The sequence below is a fragment of the Heterodontus francisci genome, chromosome 7, assembly GCF_036365525.1.
Source record: "Heterodontus francisci isolate sHetFra1 chromosome 7, sHetFra1.hap1, whole genome shotgun sequence".
Classification (NCBI taxonomy): domain Eukaryota; kingdom Metazoa; phylum Chordata; class Chondrichthyes; order Heterodontiformes; family Heterodontidae; genus Heterodontus; species Heterodontus francisci.
In genome coordinates, this window is record NC_090377.1 from 129,408,193 (window position 1) to 129,421,576 (window position 13,384).

Genomic DNA, 13,384 nt, shown 5'->3' on the forward strand with positions numbered 1-13,384 from the left:
CAGACTCGGTGGGCCGAATGGCCTGTTTCAGTGCTGTATCTCTAAATCTAAATCAAATCAAATTGATTTAAACACTGAACAAGAGGTGAGTACTGGGTGATTGGAGATAAATATTTTATGCATATAAGGACTGAATTAATTATTTTTTTCAGAGGCTGGGTTAGCTAAAGCGAATGCAAACAAACCAAACTAGCATTCATTCAAATAGGCAACACTTCAATAGATTGAAACTCCTCTGACTCTCCATTTAAAATGTGCAGTGACTGTTAAAATAGCACGCACAGGAATTTAACTAACCTTCCAAAAATAGAAGCCTAGAAATGGCTGTTACATTAGTGTGCGAAGGCTGTGCTTGTATAACATTACACTATCTGCTGTTTTATAACAGTTGGGTTTATTTTATTATTTAAGCCACTTATTTTGAATACATCCATTAAAATAGTCGACAAAGTAATTAATCCAAAGAATGCTGGACATATTTCTACACAGTCATTTACATTTCAATCTTGAATCATTTGGTCATAAAATATAAGCTACTTGGAAGTATCTCATCGTGAAAAATAAACACTTCAGCATATGTTTGAGTGTGTTTGCTTTGTGCCTCACTCTCTCCCATCGTAGATCTCACTCTTAGCATTTCACCGAGGATGGATGGATAATCTTGGTGTATAATATTTACTCTTCATGTCTTCCACATCCTTTTCTTTGCAAGTTCGTTCCATTTTTGATGAAGAATTATTAGTTACCGGACCACTCTGAGAGAACCTGGGCAGTAGAGTTTGCTTCAAGATGGCGGTCCAGCAAATTTAACCCCCTGATATCGGGCAGAGAGACTCTAATGGAGTGCATTCACTATAAATTAATCCAGCACTACTTTTTCCCCCTTTTAGCATGGCCCTGTAGATATCTGCTGTCTCTTTACGCTTCCCTTGCACTTTCAGAAGCCATCTGACTCCCGGATGGCATCCTTTCAACTGTGGACTATTTGCCCAAGAAAGGAGACAGCTGAACCCAGAAAAAAAACAGCATTTGCTGCAAATCTGTCAATCAATCAGAAAATGCTTTAAAAAAAAAAACATGCTGCAGGTTGTCAGCCTCTGAGGAGGGAAATGATGAGTTTAAAAATCTGTATTGAATGAAAGTCAGGCTTGTTTCACTCTTCCAGGACAGCACCTGATGAGGAGCAACATCTACCGTAGGTAGCTGGCTCCTGAGGTGGTGCTGCCTGTGTCTGGAGACATGCCTTTTGCCTCATTTATAACAGACCCCTGCCTCTGAAAGCATAGCTCTCTCTGGAGATGCTACTGTAATAGAAATGGGATGTGAAATGTTCAGTTCTCCTTCAAGCATGTCTATGAGATATTGTTCTGTTAAGTGCTTAAAGATAAGGGTAATTTTCATTTACCATGTATAGTTTCACAGCCTATTAACACGATCAGTCCAATACCATCCATTTTTCATCCAACAGGATAGATAAACCATATTTTCCCAACATGATGCCAGTGCTCGGATGTGAAGGAGTCCGATTTACCTGCAGATTTCACTCCTTGTTGGCAAGTGCCTAGTCTCTTCTCTCCCCCACATTCCCCCCACTATGACATTGCAGCGACCAGTCACTCAGACTATAGGGAATTGACTGCACTGCTTCGAACCTTGGTGTATCACACAGGGCACCAACATGCCATGCCTCTGTGCCAACTTGTCAGTATTACATGTAAACCGATTGGGATTCAGTTTGTATCAGGAAAGAAAGAATTGCATTTACGTAATGTCTTTCAAAACCGTGGGATGTTCCTGAGTACCTCACAGCCAATGAAGTACTCTGAAGTATGGTCACAATTGTAATGCAGGGAAACAAACAGCAATGAGCTAAACGACCTGAGAACTCCCCTTGCTATTCTTCAAAATGTGCTGTGTGGGTCTTTTACAATTGCGGGGTTTAAGTTTAAACATCTCATCCAAAAGATGGCACCTCTGACATTGCAGCACTTCCTGACTCCTGCATTGAAGTATCAGCCAAGTTGAGGTGCTCAAGTTCTGAACTGGGGCTTGAACCCACAGGCATAGAGGTGAGAATGTTATCCACTGAGCCAAGGCTGACTTCTAAAGGAGATAATACTCCCGTTAAGCTGTGTTGTTGAGCTGTGACTCCTTTTTGGAACTGCTATCATTTCACTGCTGGGTTGATAAGTCCTGGATGTGGAGGTCTGTGATTCTCAATGGTGGCCATCACTGACTCTAACACGCACATGTTGTCAGAGCACAAGAGGGTTAGGGAATAAATAATAAGGGTGACATTTTCCCCTTATGCATTCCTGGCAGGCATGGGAAATCATGGGTTCATGTGTATGTGTAGCAGTGGATGCTTTCTTGTCAAGTGCAGGCAAGTGGAAAATTTACCGCTTAGAATGTAAGGATGTAAAAGGTTTTTGGAAAAGGAAAACTCTGGGTTCAATAATCCTGTCCTCTCTTGATGGGTCAACCCCACATACCTACCTTCTCATCTTTTATCACATCACAATCCTCAAAAGGTCTAGATCCAAAAATGTCACTAAATAGCTGTTATTACCATTTGCTTGAACCTCATTCCCTAATCTTTCACTATATTTCACTGTTTAGGTACGCAAGTTCTGACTAACTTCCTTTCTTGCCCCCAAGTTCCTCAGAGGTAAATTTACTGGACCATCTCTGATGGATTCCCAGCTCAGAAACAGGCCTAAAGCCTGGAGACGCTGGCCTCCAGCTTGTGGGCAGGATTTAATGTGTCCCCCGGAGATGGGCTAGGAGGCGGGGGGGTGTAGGGTGGTGGGCCCATAGAATTGCGATGGGAGGCAGAGGACAGAGTGCCTGTCACCTTTCCATCGCAATGATGAAGTCAGGGGTGGGAAAGGCCAATGACGGCCTTCCCGCCCAGTGGCCAATTGAGGCCCTTAAGTAGCCTATTATTAACCACTTAAGGGCCTCTTCCTACTGCTGCTGGAATTAAGCCAGGGGCGGGGACAGAGTGGGGGGGTGGGGTGTAGGGTGTGGGGGAGAGGTGGGGGGGCCTCTGCCACATGGGGAGATCACCCAGTGAATTGAGGTGGCCTGTCTGCAGGCTTGAGCGGGTCAGATGTCCTCCTCTGTGGGCAATCTGTGGCCCACAGATGGCCCCTGCTGACAAACACCCCTCCCCACCACACTCATCACTCACCCTCCCCCATACTCCATCGCAGGTGCCTGCCAGACTGACCCCGGTGACCCCGCCTCGCTTACCTTTGGTCCTGGCCTCCAGTGCTGGGACTGCTCTTAGGCCTTCCGTAGTACCGGCAGTGGCCACCTTACTGAGCTGCCAGCCCTCTGATTGGCCAGCAGCTTTTGGAGACAGGGACCCTGGTGCTGGGCATTTACGTGCTTGAGTGCCATTGAATCGTGCCGGGGAGCTCCGAAAGGTCATGGCCATGTTCCCCTCACCTTGACAGTCCAGCGGCCGGGAGCCCGCCGGCTGGACTAAATCCAACCCTATGTTTGGCCAGTGAAAGAAAGCTAGTAGAGCAGGGGGAGGGGGTGCAGGGGGTTGGGGGGTGGGGTCGCAAGAGCCTCTCTAAAGCTGGGAGTTTCCATTTTCCCAAACTCATTAGGGTCCAGTGAGATGAGATGGTACCAACTTCCAGAAGGACTGGGGTCGGGAATGGCCCCGTTGAGGCGGAGCGGGGCAACCAAGCCAGGGAAGCAGCCTGGACCCACAAAGCTGAGACACTTTTTTTTCAAAGAAGTGGGTGCAGAAATTGTTACCCTGGCGGGTATGGGCTGAAACTAGCTACCAGCTTCCAGCAGTCCCCGTACTGGTATAGGTGCCAGCCTGTCTCATGCAGCTGAGGTGCCCGCACACTGACCTCGCCTAGTCAGGCAGAGACAGCACTGGCAAGTGCGTTCTAGCATAACTGCCTAATTGTTGTAGGCCTTCATCACACATAATACTTTATAGATCTTGCATGTAGCCTGCACATCCTGAGTGTCACACTTGCTTCCTGTAACGTTTTCTCTGGAACACTTTGTTGATAAAATTCCTACTTATAAAACTGTCACGCATTATTATGGGAGATCTACCGGTAATGCAGAATTTGTTCTCATCAATTTGTGTAAATCCCCTTCATCATTTTGCAAATGTCAATTAAATCACCTTTCGTTTCCAAAGATGACAAGCCCAGGTCCCAGAGCTTTTCCTCAGAATTTACAGTTCCGGTACTCAGAATCACTTTTATTGCACCTTTCTGTGCCCAAAATACTGCTGCCTATATTTTAACTTGCATCAAGTCCTGTTAACTTATCACCGACCTCACTGACCTACAGTGGTTCCCAGTCCGACAATGCCTTGATTATTAAAGTTCTCATCTTTGTTTTCAAATCCCTCCATTGTCACTCCCCACCCCATCTCGATCACCTCCTCCATCCCGACAACCCTCTGAGATATCTGCGCCTCTTCAGCATCCCCAATTTTAATCGCTCCACCATTGGCGGCTGTGCCTTCACCGGCTAGGCCCTAAGTTCTGGAATTTGCTCCCTAAACTTCTCCATCTCTCTACCCCTCTCTCTCCTCCTTTAAAATGCTCAGGAACTAGAGGCTGGATTTTACAGGCCCCCCTGAAGTGGGATTGGAGGCAGGGGTTGGGGGGGGGCACAGAGTATCGCAATGGGGGGGGGAGGGCCTGTCGCCCAGTGATCTGCTCAGGGGTGGGATAGGCCGACGATGCCCTTCCCACCCAGAAACCAACTGAGGCCCTTAAGTGGGTTCTTAACGGCGCTGGGGGGAGGCTCCTCTGTGCTGGGAGGCCGCCTTGTAAAACGAGGCACCCTGCCAGCAGGCTTGGGGTTGGGAGGTCCCTCCTCCAAGTGCAATTTGTGGCCAACGGAGGACCCCACCGGAAACCAGTTCCCACCCCCCCCCCCCCCCCCCAGGTCCCCCCTTCTTGTAGACCACGAGACCACTCCCCGCCTCCTATACAAAATCCAGCCCTATGTCTTTGACCAAGCTTTTGGTCACCTGTCCTATTATCTCCTTATGTGGCTCGGTGTCAACCTTTTGATTGATTACACTCTTGTGAAGCGCCTTGGAACATTTTACTATATTAAAGGTGCTATATAAATGCTAGTTGTTTTAACATCACCCTGTGCTACTTCAACCCTTATGTTACAACTAGTCCGAAGTATTTCCATGGAAGACCCAGTACTTTGAGCGCAGTGCGTGCATGTGCTGGCTCAGCAGATTTCAGACGCATTTGCTATTTTTTTCTTTTTAATTAAAGCTGGTAATGTCAGAAAAATACAATAAGAAACACACTGGACTAATAGCTATAGATTTCAGCTACTTTTTTGAAAAAAGAAATTGTTACAACTGTCCAACATTTTGATTGAAAACGCTCCTGGGTCTGATAATATTCATGTCATTGCGGCTGACTGTTATTTAACCAGTCAGTCAATGGAGCTGATTGCTACTGCAACACCCTATGCCAAATCACTGAAGCAAAGAGTTGGATCAATGGGGAGCAGTACTGCACCTTTACCAGAAGGAAGCGATTTGATTGAAACCTTTGTGTTTCTATGACAATATGCATGCTTAGCAGAGATATTGATTTTGATTATTTTTCATTTTGACCTTTATTCTTACAGATATTTGAAAGTCCGCACAAGTTAGATTGGGAATGGAGGGTATTGTTTGCTGATGAAGCCTCTGTATGTTATGCCAATGTTAATTTGCATGCTGATATTTTATAAAATCAATTTTCTAGGAATAATAACAAAGCATAAAATGTGAACATTCAAATTTGGAAATGTCACTGAATGATCACTTCAGGCTGTCGTCCAAAGTCAGGGCCTTACGTTGAAGCTTGAAAAATAAGTTATCATGCAGTGAGATAATGTCCTAATTCTTTCCACAACTTCATGACATTGAATTGGAGGATCTGGCTGAAACCCTCTTTCCCCTCCCAAAAATAGACTGAACCAAACAGAAATTGGAAGACGAGAGGACCCAGAGAAATCTTTGCTTGTTGCTAACAACTGCTGCGAGCAGCCAACGGAATGAAACCTGAACTGTCACCGTTCCCTCTGAGGAGTCATTTTACTAAAACATGCTATTGTCGTAACCCTATTAGACCGGGAATGCATATCAAGAATTCATTTTACCTGATGGAATATAATGGGCCACGTGTGGGCTCATTCCTGAAATACACTTCCGGCTGTCAGATTTCTCAATGTGAGCGTGGGTTAGTCAAATCTTGCTCTGATCAGGAGAAAGTGAAGACGAGGAAGGTCATTTGGACCTTAGTTCATTCATCCAACACCAATCTACATTTCCTATGATAACACCAAACTAGCCACCACTACTCCATGAGGGTCCATGTGTTGGTTAGCCTCTGTGTGAAGAGTTTTGCACATCAGTCCTCATTTGTCACATTTCACAATTGAGCAACATTCACAATAAGTTGAGTATTTCTGGTACATGCCTGGGTATACACACAACATAAACATACACATCCATATATCTATAGAATTATGTAGAATGTACAGCACAGAAATTCTAGTAAATCTTTTTTGCACCTTATCTAGTGCTTCTTTATTCTTTTTATAATATGGTGACCAGAACTGTGCACAGTACTCCAAGTAAGGTATAACCAAGGCTTTATACAACAGGGGTGTCCAACCTTTTCACGGTGGTGGTGGGGGGGGGGGGGCACATTACAATTTTTATCCTGCATAGGGGGCCGGGGAGAAAATTCTGGAAAGATAAAGGCATTAAAAATTTATCTTACTATTAATCAAAACAACAACAAATATGCATTTTTGTGAAGAAGCTTTAAATGAGGAGACTCGTTTATTGACTTACTTTCTCGTCACTATGCTGAACAGTGATTTAATGACATACCTGCCATTCTTTTTGTTTGCATAGATAGTCAATATCTACCTGTACACTTGATGTAGTGACGTGGAGAATTCCAGATAAATGTTCATCTGTCAGGAGTGATGTTGATATATTTCTCTCCCTTCTATCTCCCCCTTTCTGCATCTATCTCTCTCCCCACTCTCTCTCTGTCTCTCCCACCTCCCTCCCTTTGTCTCACCCCCTTGCTCTCTTTGCCTCTCTCCCTCTCTCTCTCTCTCTCTCTCCCACCTCTCTCTCTCCCCTTCTCTCTCTCTTTCTTTCTCCTCCTTCTGTGTCTCTCTCCTCCCTCTCTGTGTGATGGACAAAGGGTTTGGTCTTGTAAACAAGCTCGTAATCACCAGAGATCTCAGCTGCCTGTCTGGCTGTTGAAACCTTCTGGTTCTCTACATGGGTTCTTTTCAAAAGAAATGAAAAAGGCCTCTACGTCCCTTTCCTCAAACTTCGGGAGAGCTTGCACAAGTTTAAACAGCTGCCCACTGGGTCCTGGGCTGGAGTCAGATCTTTCCTCACCTGAATTTTCCTTGGAATCAAGGCCACTCTTTTGACTTAGTTTCAGCTGTTTTAATTAGAATTCCCTTTCTTCTTTTTCTCTTTGAAATGCTCTTGTTTTTTCCCTTTCCTCCTTCAAGTTCATGTTTTTTCATTGTCAATTCTCCTTCCTGTTCAAGCTCAAGTTTTTTTCATCTCTTTTTCCTGTTCAAGTTTAAGTTTTTTTTTTGTTTCCATTTCTCTTTCCCTTTCCAGTTCAAGCTGCTTCAATTGCAACTGAATCATAGCTAATTCAACTGAATTATCATCTGGATTGCCTTTTTCTTCTGACAATTTCAAATGCTGTGTTATTATCTCAATTATGTCTTCTTTCTTAGATCCTTAACTCTTAACACCAACTTTTCTGCCAATGCTATTATCCTAACCTTGGTTAAGTTTCTCAGGTCACTCAGGGATAAGTCCTCTTTCTCCAGAGAGGTCATAGCAACTGAAAAATCCATTACAGTAATCATTCTAATCCACAAGAAATCTGTTTTTTCCTTTTCCTCCTTTCAGTTATTATTCCCCCACTTACAGTTGCATGTCGTCGGCTTTGGGTTATCCCGTACAGAGCCCCCAATTATCTATTACAACTGAGGTGGGAGGAGTGCACTGTCTCTTTCTCTAGTTCCACTTATTCACAGGTCACAACATATATTTAAATGTTTACCCAGTTACCGATATGGTCAATCATATACTCTACTCTTTTTCCCAGAACAAAATACACCAACCAGGTTTCTTTAATAAACAACAACATTATCAGTTTATTAGAAAACAAGACTTAGCCAGTAAAGAAGCAAAACGTTAACACACAGATTGAAATATCAAAGTCCCCTTTTTAAATACCCAACACACACAATCACACACACACTGGTTAAAGAAATAAAAATAAAGAAATATTCTCTGCAGAGGTCTTATACAGAAAAAGAAAAAATAACAATATTTTGGCAAAATACTCATTAATTCTTGAAGAAAAAGGGGGAAATATGCTGTGTCCCATATAGTCTTGTGGATGAGTACACATAGATGGATCACTAGAAATAATTTCTGGAGCAGTTCTTATCAGGCGGAATCGAGAAATAATCTGGCAGGCCTTCTAGAAGCGTATCATAGAAATGTGGCATCAGGGGTTTTAGTTCTCAAACACTGGATTCACAGGGTTTTTTTCAAAAAGGTAGAGAAAGAGGAGCTGGGTGTTTTTCAGCAGGCTACTAATCCAACTGCTTTCAACACAGTCCACGCCCCAACTGAACCAAAACAAACATCCCAAAAGCGAAATCTCCTGACTACCATAAGTCACTTCTCAGTAAACATCTCCCCCAAGACACCAAGGTATCTGTTGTTTATTGAGCTTAAGGCATGTAACATCCAGTAAAGGTTTGTTTTCAAACAAGACCTCTCAGTGTCGCTTGTAAAAAGCACGTCCATGGAATCTTTTCAGTTTTCCCAGTTGGACCAATGTCCATAATTCTGAAATATGAGTGAGTCCTCAAAAAAAAACAATTAAAAAAGCACTTTCAGAACAGTGTGTGTATGTGTGTTAGAGTATGTGTTTACACACATGTACACACATTTGCACGTGCACACATATGCACACACACATGTACATTCACACACATATGTACATTCATACACATATGCCTATGTCCACACACATGGATATGCACATGAGTAATCAATTGAAAACAGAATCGGAAGCAATTTAGCTAAAACTTTTAAGAAGTCTAACAGTACTGTTACTGACAGCATTCACGAAGTTACCATGGTGGCCTCCACTGTCAGTTATTGTGTCATATCCTCAGTTATAACACTTTGGATTTGTACTTTTTCATCATGCGTGAAAAACTTACACCAGGAATTTCATGCCCTCTGATAAATCATCACATCACAAGAAGAAGCTACCAAAGCAATGCCTGGTTCTCAATCCATTTTCCAGCAGCAGTAGATCAACAACACATTCACACATGCGCATACAACAAGCTCACGCACATAAATATGTTCGACAAATTTACTGTAAAAACTGGATGAAGCGAAGCTCAATTTGCAGCATGAAAAAAATACCAATATCTCAGTTCACTTACTGTAATAAGCGAATGGAAGAAGATAGCTGTAATAGTGAAATTACTGCCCACGTATAATGAAAATTGGTGTATTAATCCTCCATTACCGATGACACAAAAGGATAAAAAGAATACACCGTATGGATCATTGGTAACTGATAGATCTAAAGTGCCTAATCTCTGCCTGCAACCTCACTGAGAACCTTTTAATTCTGCTTTTAGCAGCCTCATCTCCATCTCAGCTGCTGTGAACACTCAGTTTCAGGATTACAGTGCTTTTCTGCAAAGTATAAAGTCAGGTCCCAGGTCAGACTCACAACTCGGAGAAGCAGAAGATTCTGCTCCTCCTTTGGATTGGCAAGTCCCTGAATCAATATTGAATGCAGCAATTTCAAGGCGAGCTGACCATTTACTGTAAGTGAACTTGAACTACCTGCTTCTTCCATAATATAGAACTGTCAATCAGTAATACTCAAGTCATTTTCCTTCTCATGTAGGGATGTTTTGATGTGACAAACACAATTTCAGTATACCATGTCTCACTATATTAAACATATATATATATTTATATATATACACACACTGAGCTTGCTGTCTGCCATTTTTACTTGCACAACTGGGCTTTGCATCAATGCAGAACCGTTCACCGATCACAAATAGATGAGAGTGGCCTATGTTTATATATATATACAAAATATATACACAAACACATATATTACTTTATTCTAGAGATTCTCAGTGCTAAATATTCTAACTATCTGCCATTGTGTAACTACATGGTGTGACTTAGTTACTGCAAAACTAAATTTGAGGGCCCAAAGAGATTCATCCACTTGTCCCTGTCACACCCTATACACAAGCTCCTCTTTAGTAAGAATGTTCATCTCTCCCGGTTCTGATATCTGAATCGTGAACTGTTTCCAAGCTGATGCTTTACTTAAAAGTAGACAAATGTTATGCTTGTTCTATGGATATCTATACACAAGGAAAGCAAGGTTTGCATGAAGGCATGTAGCTACTGATGAATATGTTTGGACAAGGTACAGGAGCAGGATTTGCTCTCCTGAAAGCTCCAACATCGCTTTCAGTAAAGGCTTGTTCTTAATGTTAAACTCTGTTTGATTGGTGAGGAAGAGTTTGAAGAGAAGCTATTTTACAAATCTGTAGTGTGATACAATCCTTGGTTGCAAAGCTTGTTTTTCTCTCGACCCTAACTGAAAGGGAAACTAGCATTGAAATAGAAATGGAAACCAAAACTGAAACAGAATCTGATAAACAACTTCAGCTTTCCGGGGAAACTGACACTGGTTAGAACCAGACAAAAAGAGACAGAGACCTCCCCCAGATCAGGCAGGAGTGGTGCTTTGATAAGTAGAAGTAAATGAAGACAGAATCTAGGAGCTATATTTGTTGCTTAAAGTAGCCAACTAACCAGTCCCGGCCTTACAGTGCACAGGTAAATGAAATACTGGTAAATCCACACTATCAAGACTGTCATGAGCAGAGCAGAGGAGGTTCTGGAGAAGTGTGCCTTGTGGTGAAGACCGCACCTGTGGAGTTTCGATTGAGATGGATTTGCTGTCGGAAGAAGAACAGCTGCTAAATCCTTGAAGAAAGGAGCTGAAAGTCTACCTGAGGAACTTCAGAGTTTTGAAGAACTGAGTGACAGCAATTGTTACCATATATGCTGGGTAGACTGCCCTATGAAACCATGAGACCCGTCCCTGTTGCATCCGATAGTTAAGGTGTAATTTGTAATATATATATTAACCGTGATCTGTCTGTTGCTTCAAATTTAGTTTATATTCATTTTGGTTTGAGTGTTAAAGTAAAATTTATAAAAAGTGAAATCTTGTCCTTATGCTTTGGTTTCCTCAATTGGGGTCAGTTGGTGGATTTGATTCTTTTCATTTGTTGGTGGTCTCCACGGGGGATCATAACAGTAGGCATGCAGTAACTCGGTAAGGCAAACATTAATTGGAAACTTTTACATTTGTTTATCTCTCCAAGACATGCTCAGCCCTTTAGAGCCTCCAGGTGTGCGGCGCAATCATTCCCTCGGTAATTTGCTTGTGCAAAGCTTGCCTGTAATGTAACAACATAAAATAGCTACTGAATTGCTGGACAGTTTTCGCCTTGAAATGGAAGAATGACATTGATGTGCCCCACTTTGGAGTTACATGCGCTGTTTTCTTTGCAGTCACGAAGACGGTGTGTGCACAGCAGTGCGATGAGCGATGCTTCAGCCCATTTGTTAGCGACTGCTGCCATCGGGAATGTGCGGGCGGCTGCTCGGGGCCAAAGGACACTGATTGCTTTGTACGTGACCGCAAGTAACACTGACCAAATTCATGTTCATTACAGTACTGTTGGCCCATTTCAGGTTCATTACTGGAACATTGACCCATTTCAAGATCATTACAGAATCATTGACCTATTTCAAATTCATTACAGTAACGCTGATCCACTTCAAGTTCATTACGGTATCAGTGACTCATTTCACATGCATTACAGTAACACTAACCCTATTCAAGTTAATTACAGTAATATTGACCTATTACTGTATCACTGACCCATTGCCTTCCCATAGGTTTGTGTGTCTAACAACTAAGAAAGTACGCACATACTTACAAATGGTTCCTAAAACTGTTGGTACTCCAGACACCAGCTTTACTGCATTATATTTTCCAGCTGAGGAATTGGTGAATCATCTGAGACAAGGAAATGTGACTTGCAGCTTTGAGCTTTGCTTTAAAGGGCTAGGATCATCATGTTGCTGTGCCTCGTTGTGCTTTACTGTGGTAATTAAATAGAGAAGGGCTCATTTTCCTCTTGGTTGTTTCTACTGCAATAAATTCCTGGTCTGTATCCTTAGTCCATCTTACTTTTTATGAGCTGCACTAAAAGATTTGTGATGGAGTAGTTATAATGTCTGCTGTAGCACAGGCTCCCCCCTGCCATGCCTGCAGCATAATGGCAGTGACATTCCAGGAACTTCCCTGTTCGACAAGTCCCAAATGGAGCAGCAGTTGTCTTTAAGCTAACTTTTCATTACTGATTGACCAGTACATAAGGCACGGTAATGTATTTTACCCATTTGCACTTGAGGCCTACTTTGAATACTCCTCCGCTGGTGTCCTGGTAGAGGTATCTCAGTTTAGAGAAAGTGTTGTCCTTTGCTAAGTTTTTTTTTTATTTGTTCGGAGGATGTGGGCATCGCTGGCTAGGCCAGCATTTATTACCTAATTGCCCTTGAGAAGGTCGTAGTGAGCTGCCTTCTTGAACTGCTGCAGTTCTTCAGGTGTAAGTACACCCACAGTGCTGTTAGGAAGGGTGTTCCAGGATTTCTCTGGCACAAAGCACTACTAGATAAAGAGTAAGACGTACCTTGGTTAGTTAATGGAAGCAATAAAGTAAAACTAGTGATAAAGGATAATATTTGTCTTGGTCAGTTAGAACAAGGTAGTAATAAACTTCATACTACTGATAAAGGGTAACAAATGTACTGGTTCATTAGAGCCATAGAGTTATTTACGGCACAGGAGGAGGCCATTCACCCCATCAAGTCCATGCCGGCTCTCCACAGAGCTATGCAGTCGGTCCCACTCCCCGGTTCAATCCCTGTAGCCCGGCAAGTCTATATCTTTCAGGTGGACGTCCAGCTTCCTCTTCGAGTCATTGATTGTCTCCACTGCCACCACCTTGGTGGGCAGTGAGTTCCAGGTCATTAACATCTGCTGCGTTAAAAATTGCTTCCTCATATTCCCCCTGCATCTTTTGCCCTTTAGAACAAGGTAATAATAAATAATAATCGTAACAAAGGGTAATGTATACCTTGGTTGTTGGAAAATATTAATCCAACCTTGGGATTCAT

At 42.8% G+C, this 13,384-nt stretch overlaps 1 protein-coding gene across 3 annotated transcripts in view; it reads left to right on the plus strand.

The window, feature by feature from the left end:
• The window catches only part of LOC137372320 (receptor tyrosine-protein kinase erbB-4-like), a 1,059,900-nt gene that overhangs the window by 622,107 nt on the left and 424,409 nt on the right, over nt 1-13,384 (plus strand). For all 3 annotated transcript variants that reach the window (XM_068036154.1, XM_068036155.1, XM_068036157.1), the window contains exon 6: nt 11,711-11,829. In XM_068036154.1, the coding sequence (XP_067892255.1) occupies nt 11,711-11,829 (119 nt within the window). The remainder of the gene's footprint in view (nt 1-11,710; nt 11,830-13,384) is intronic.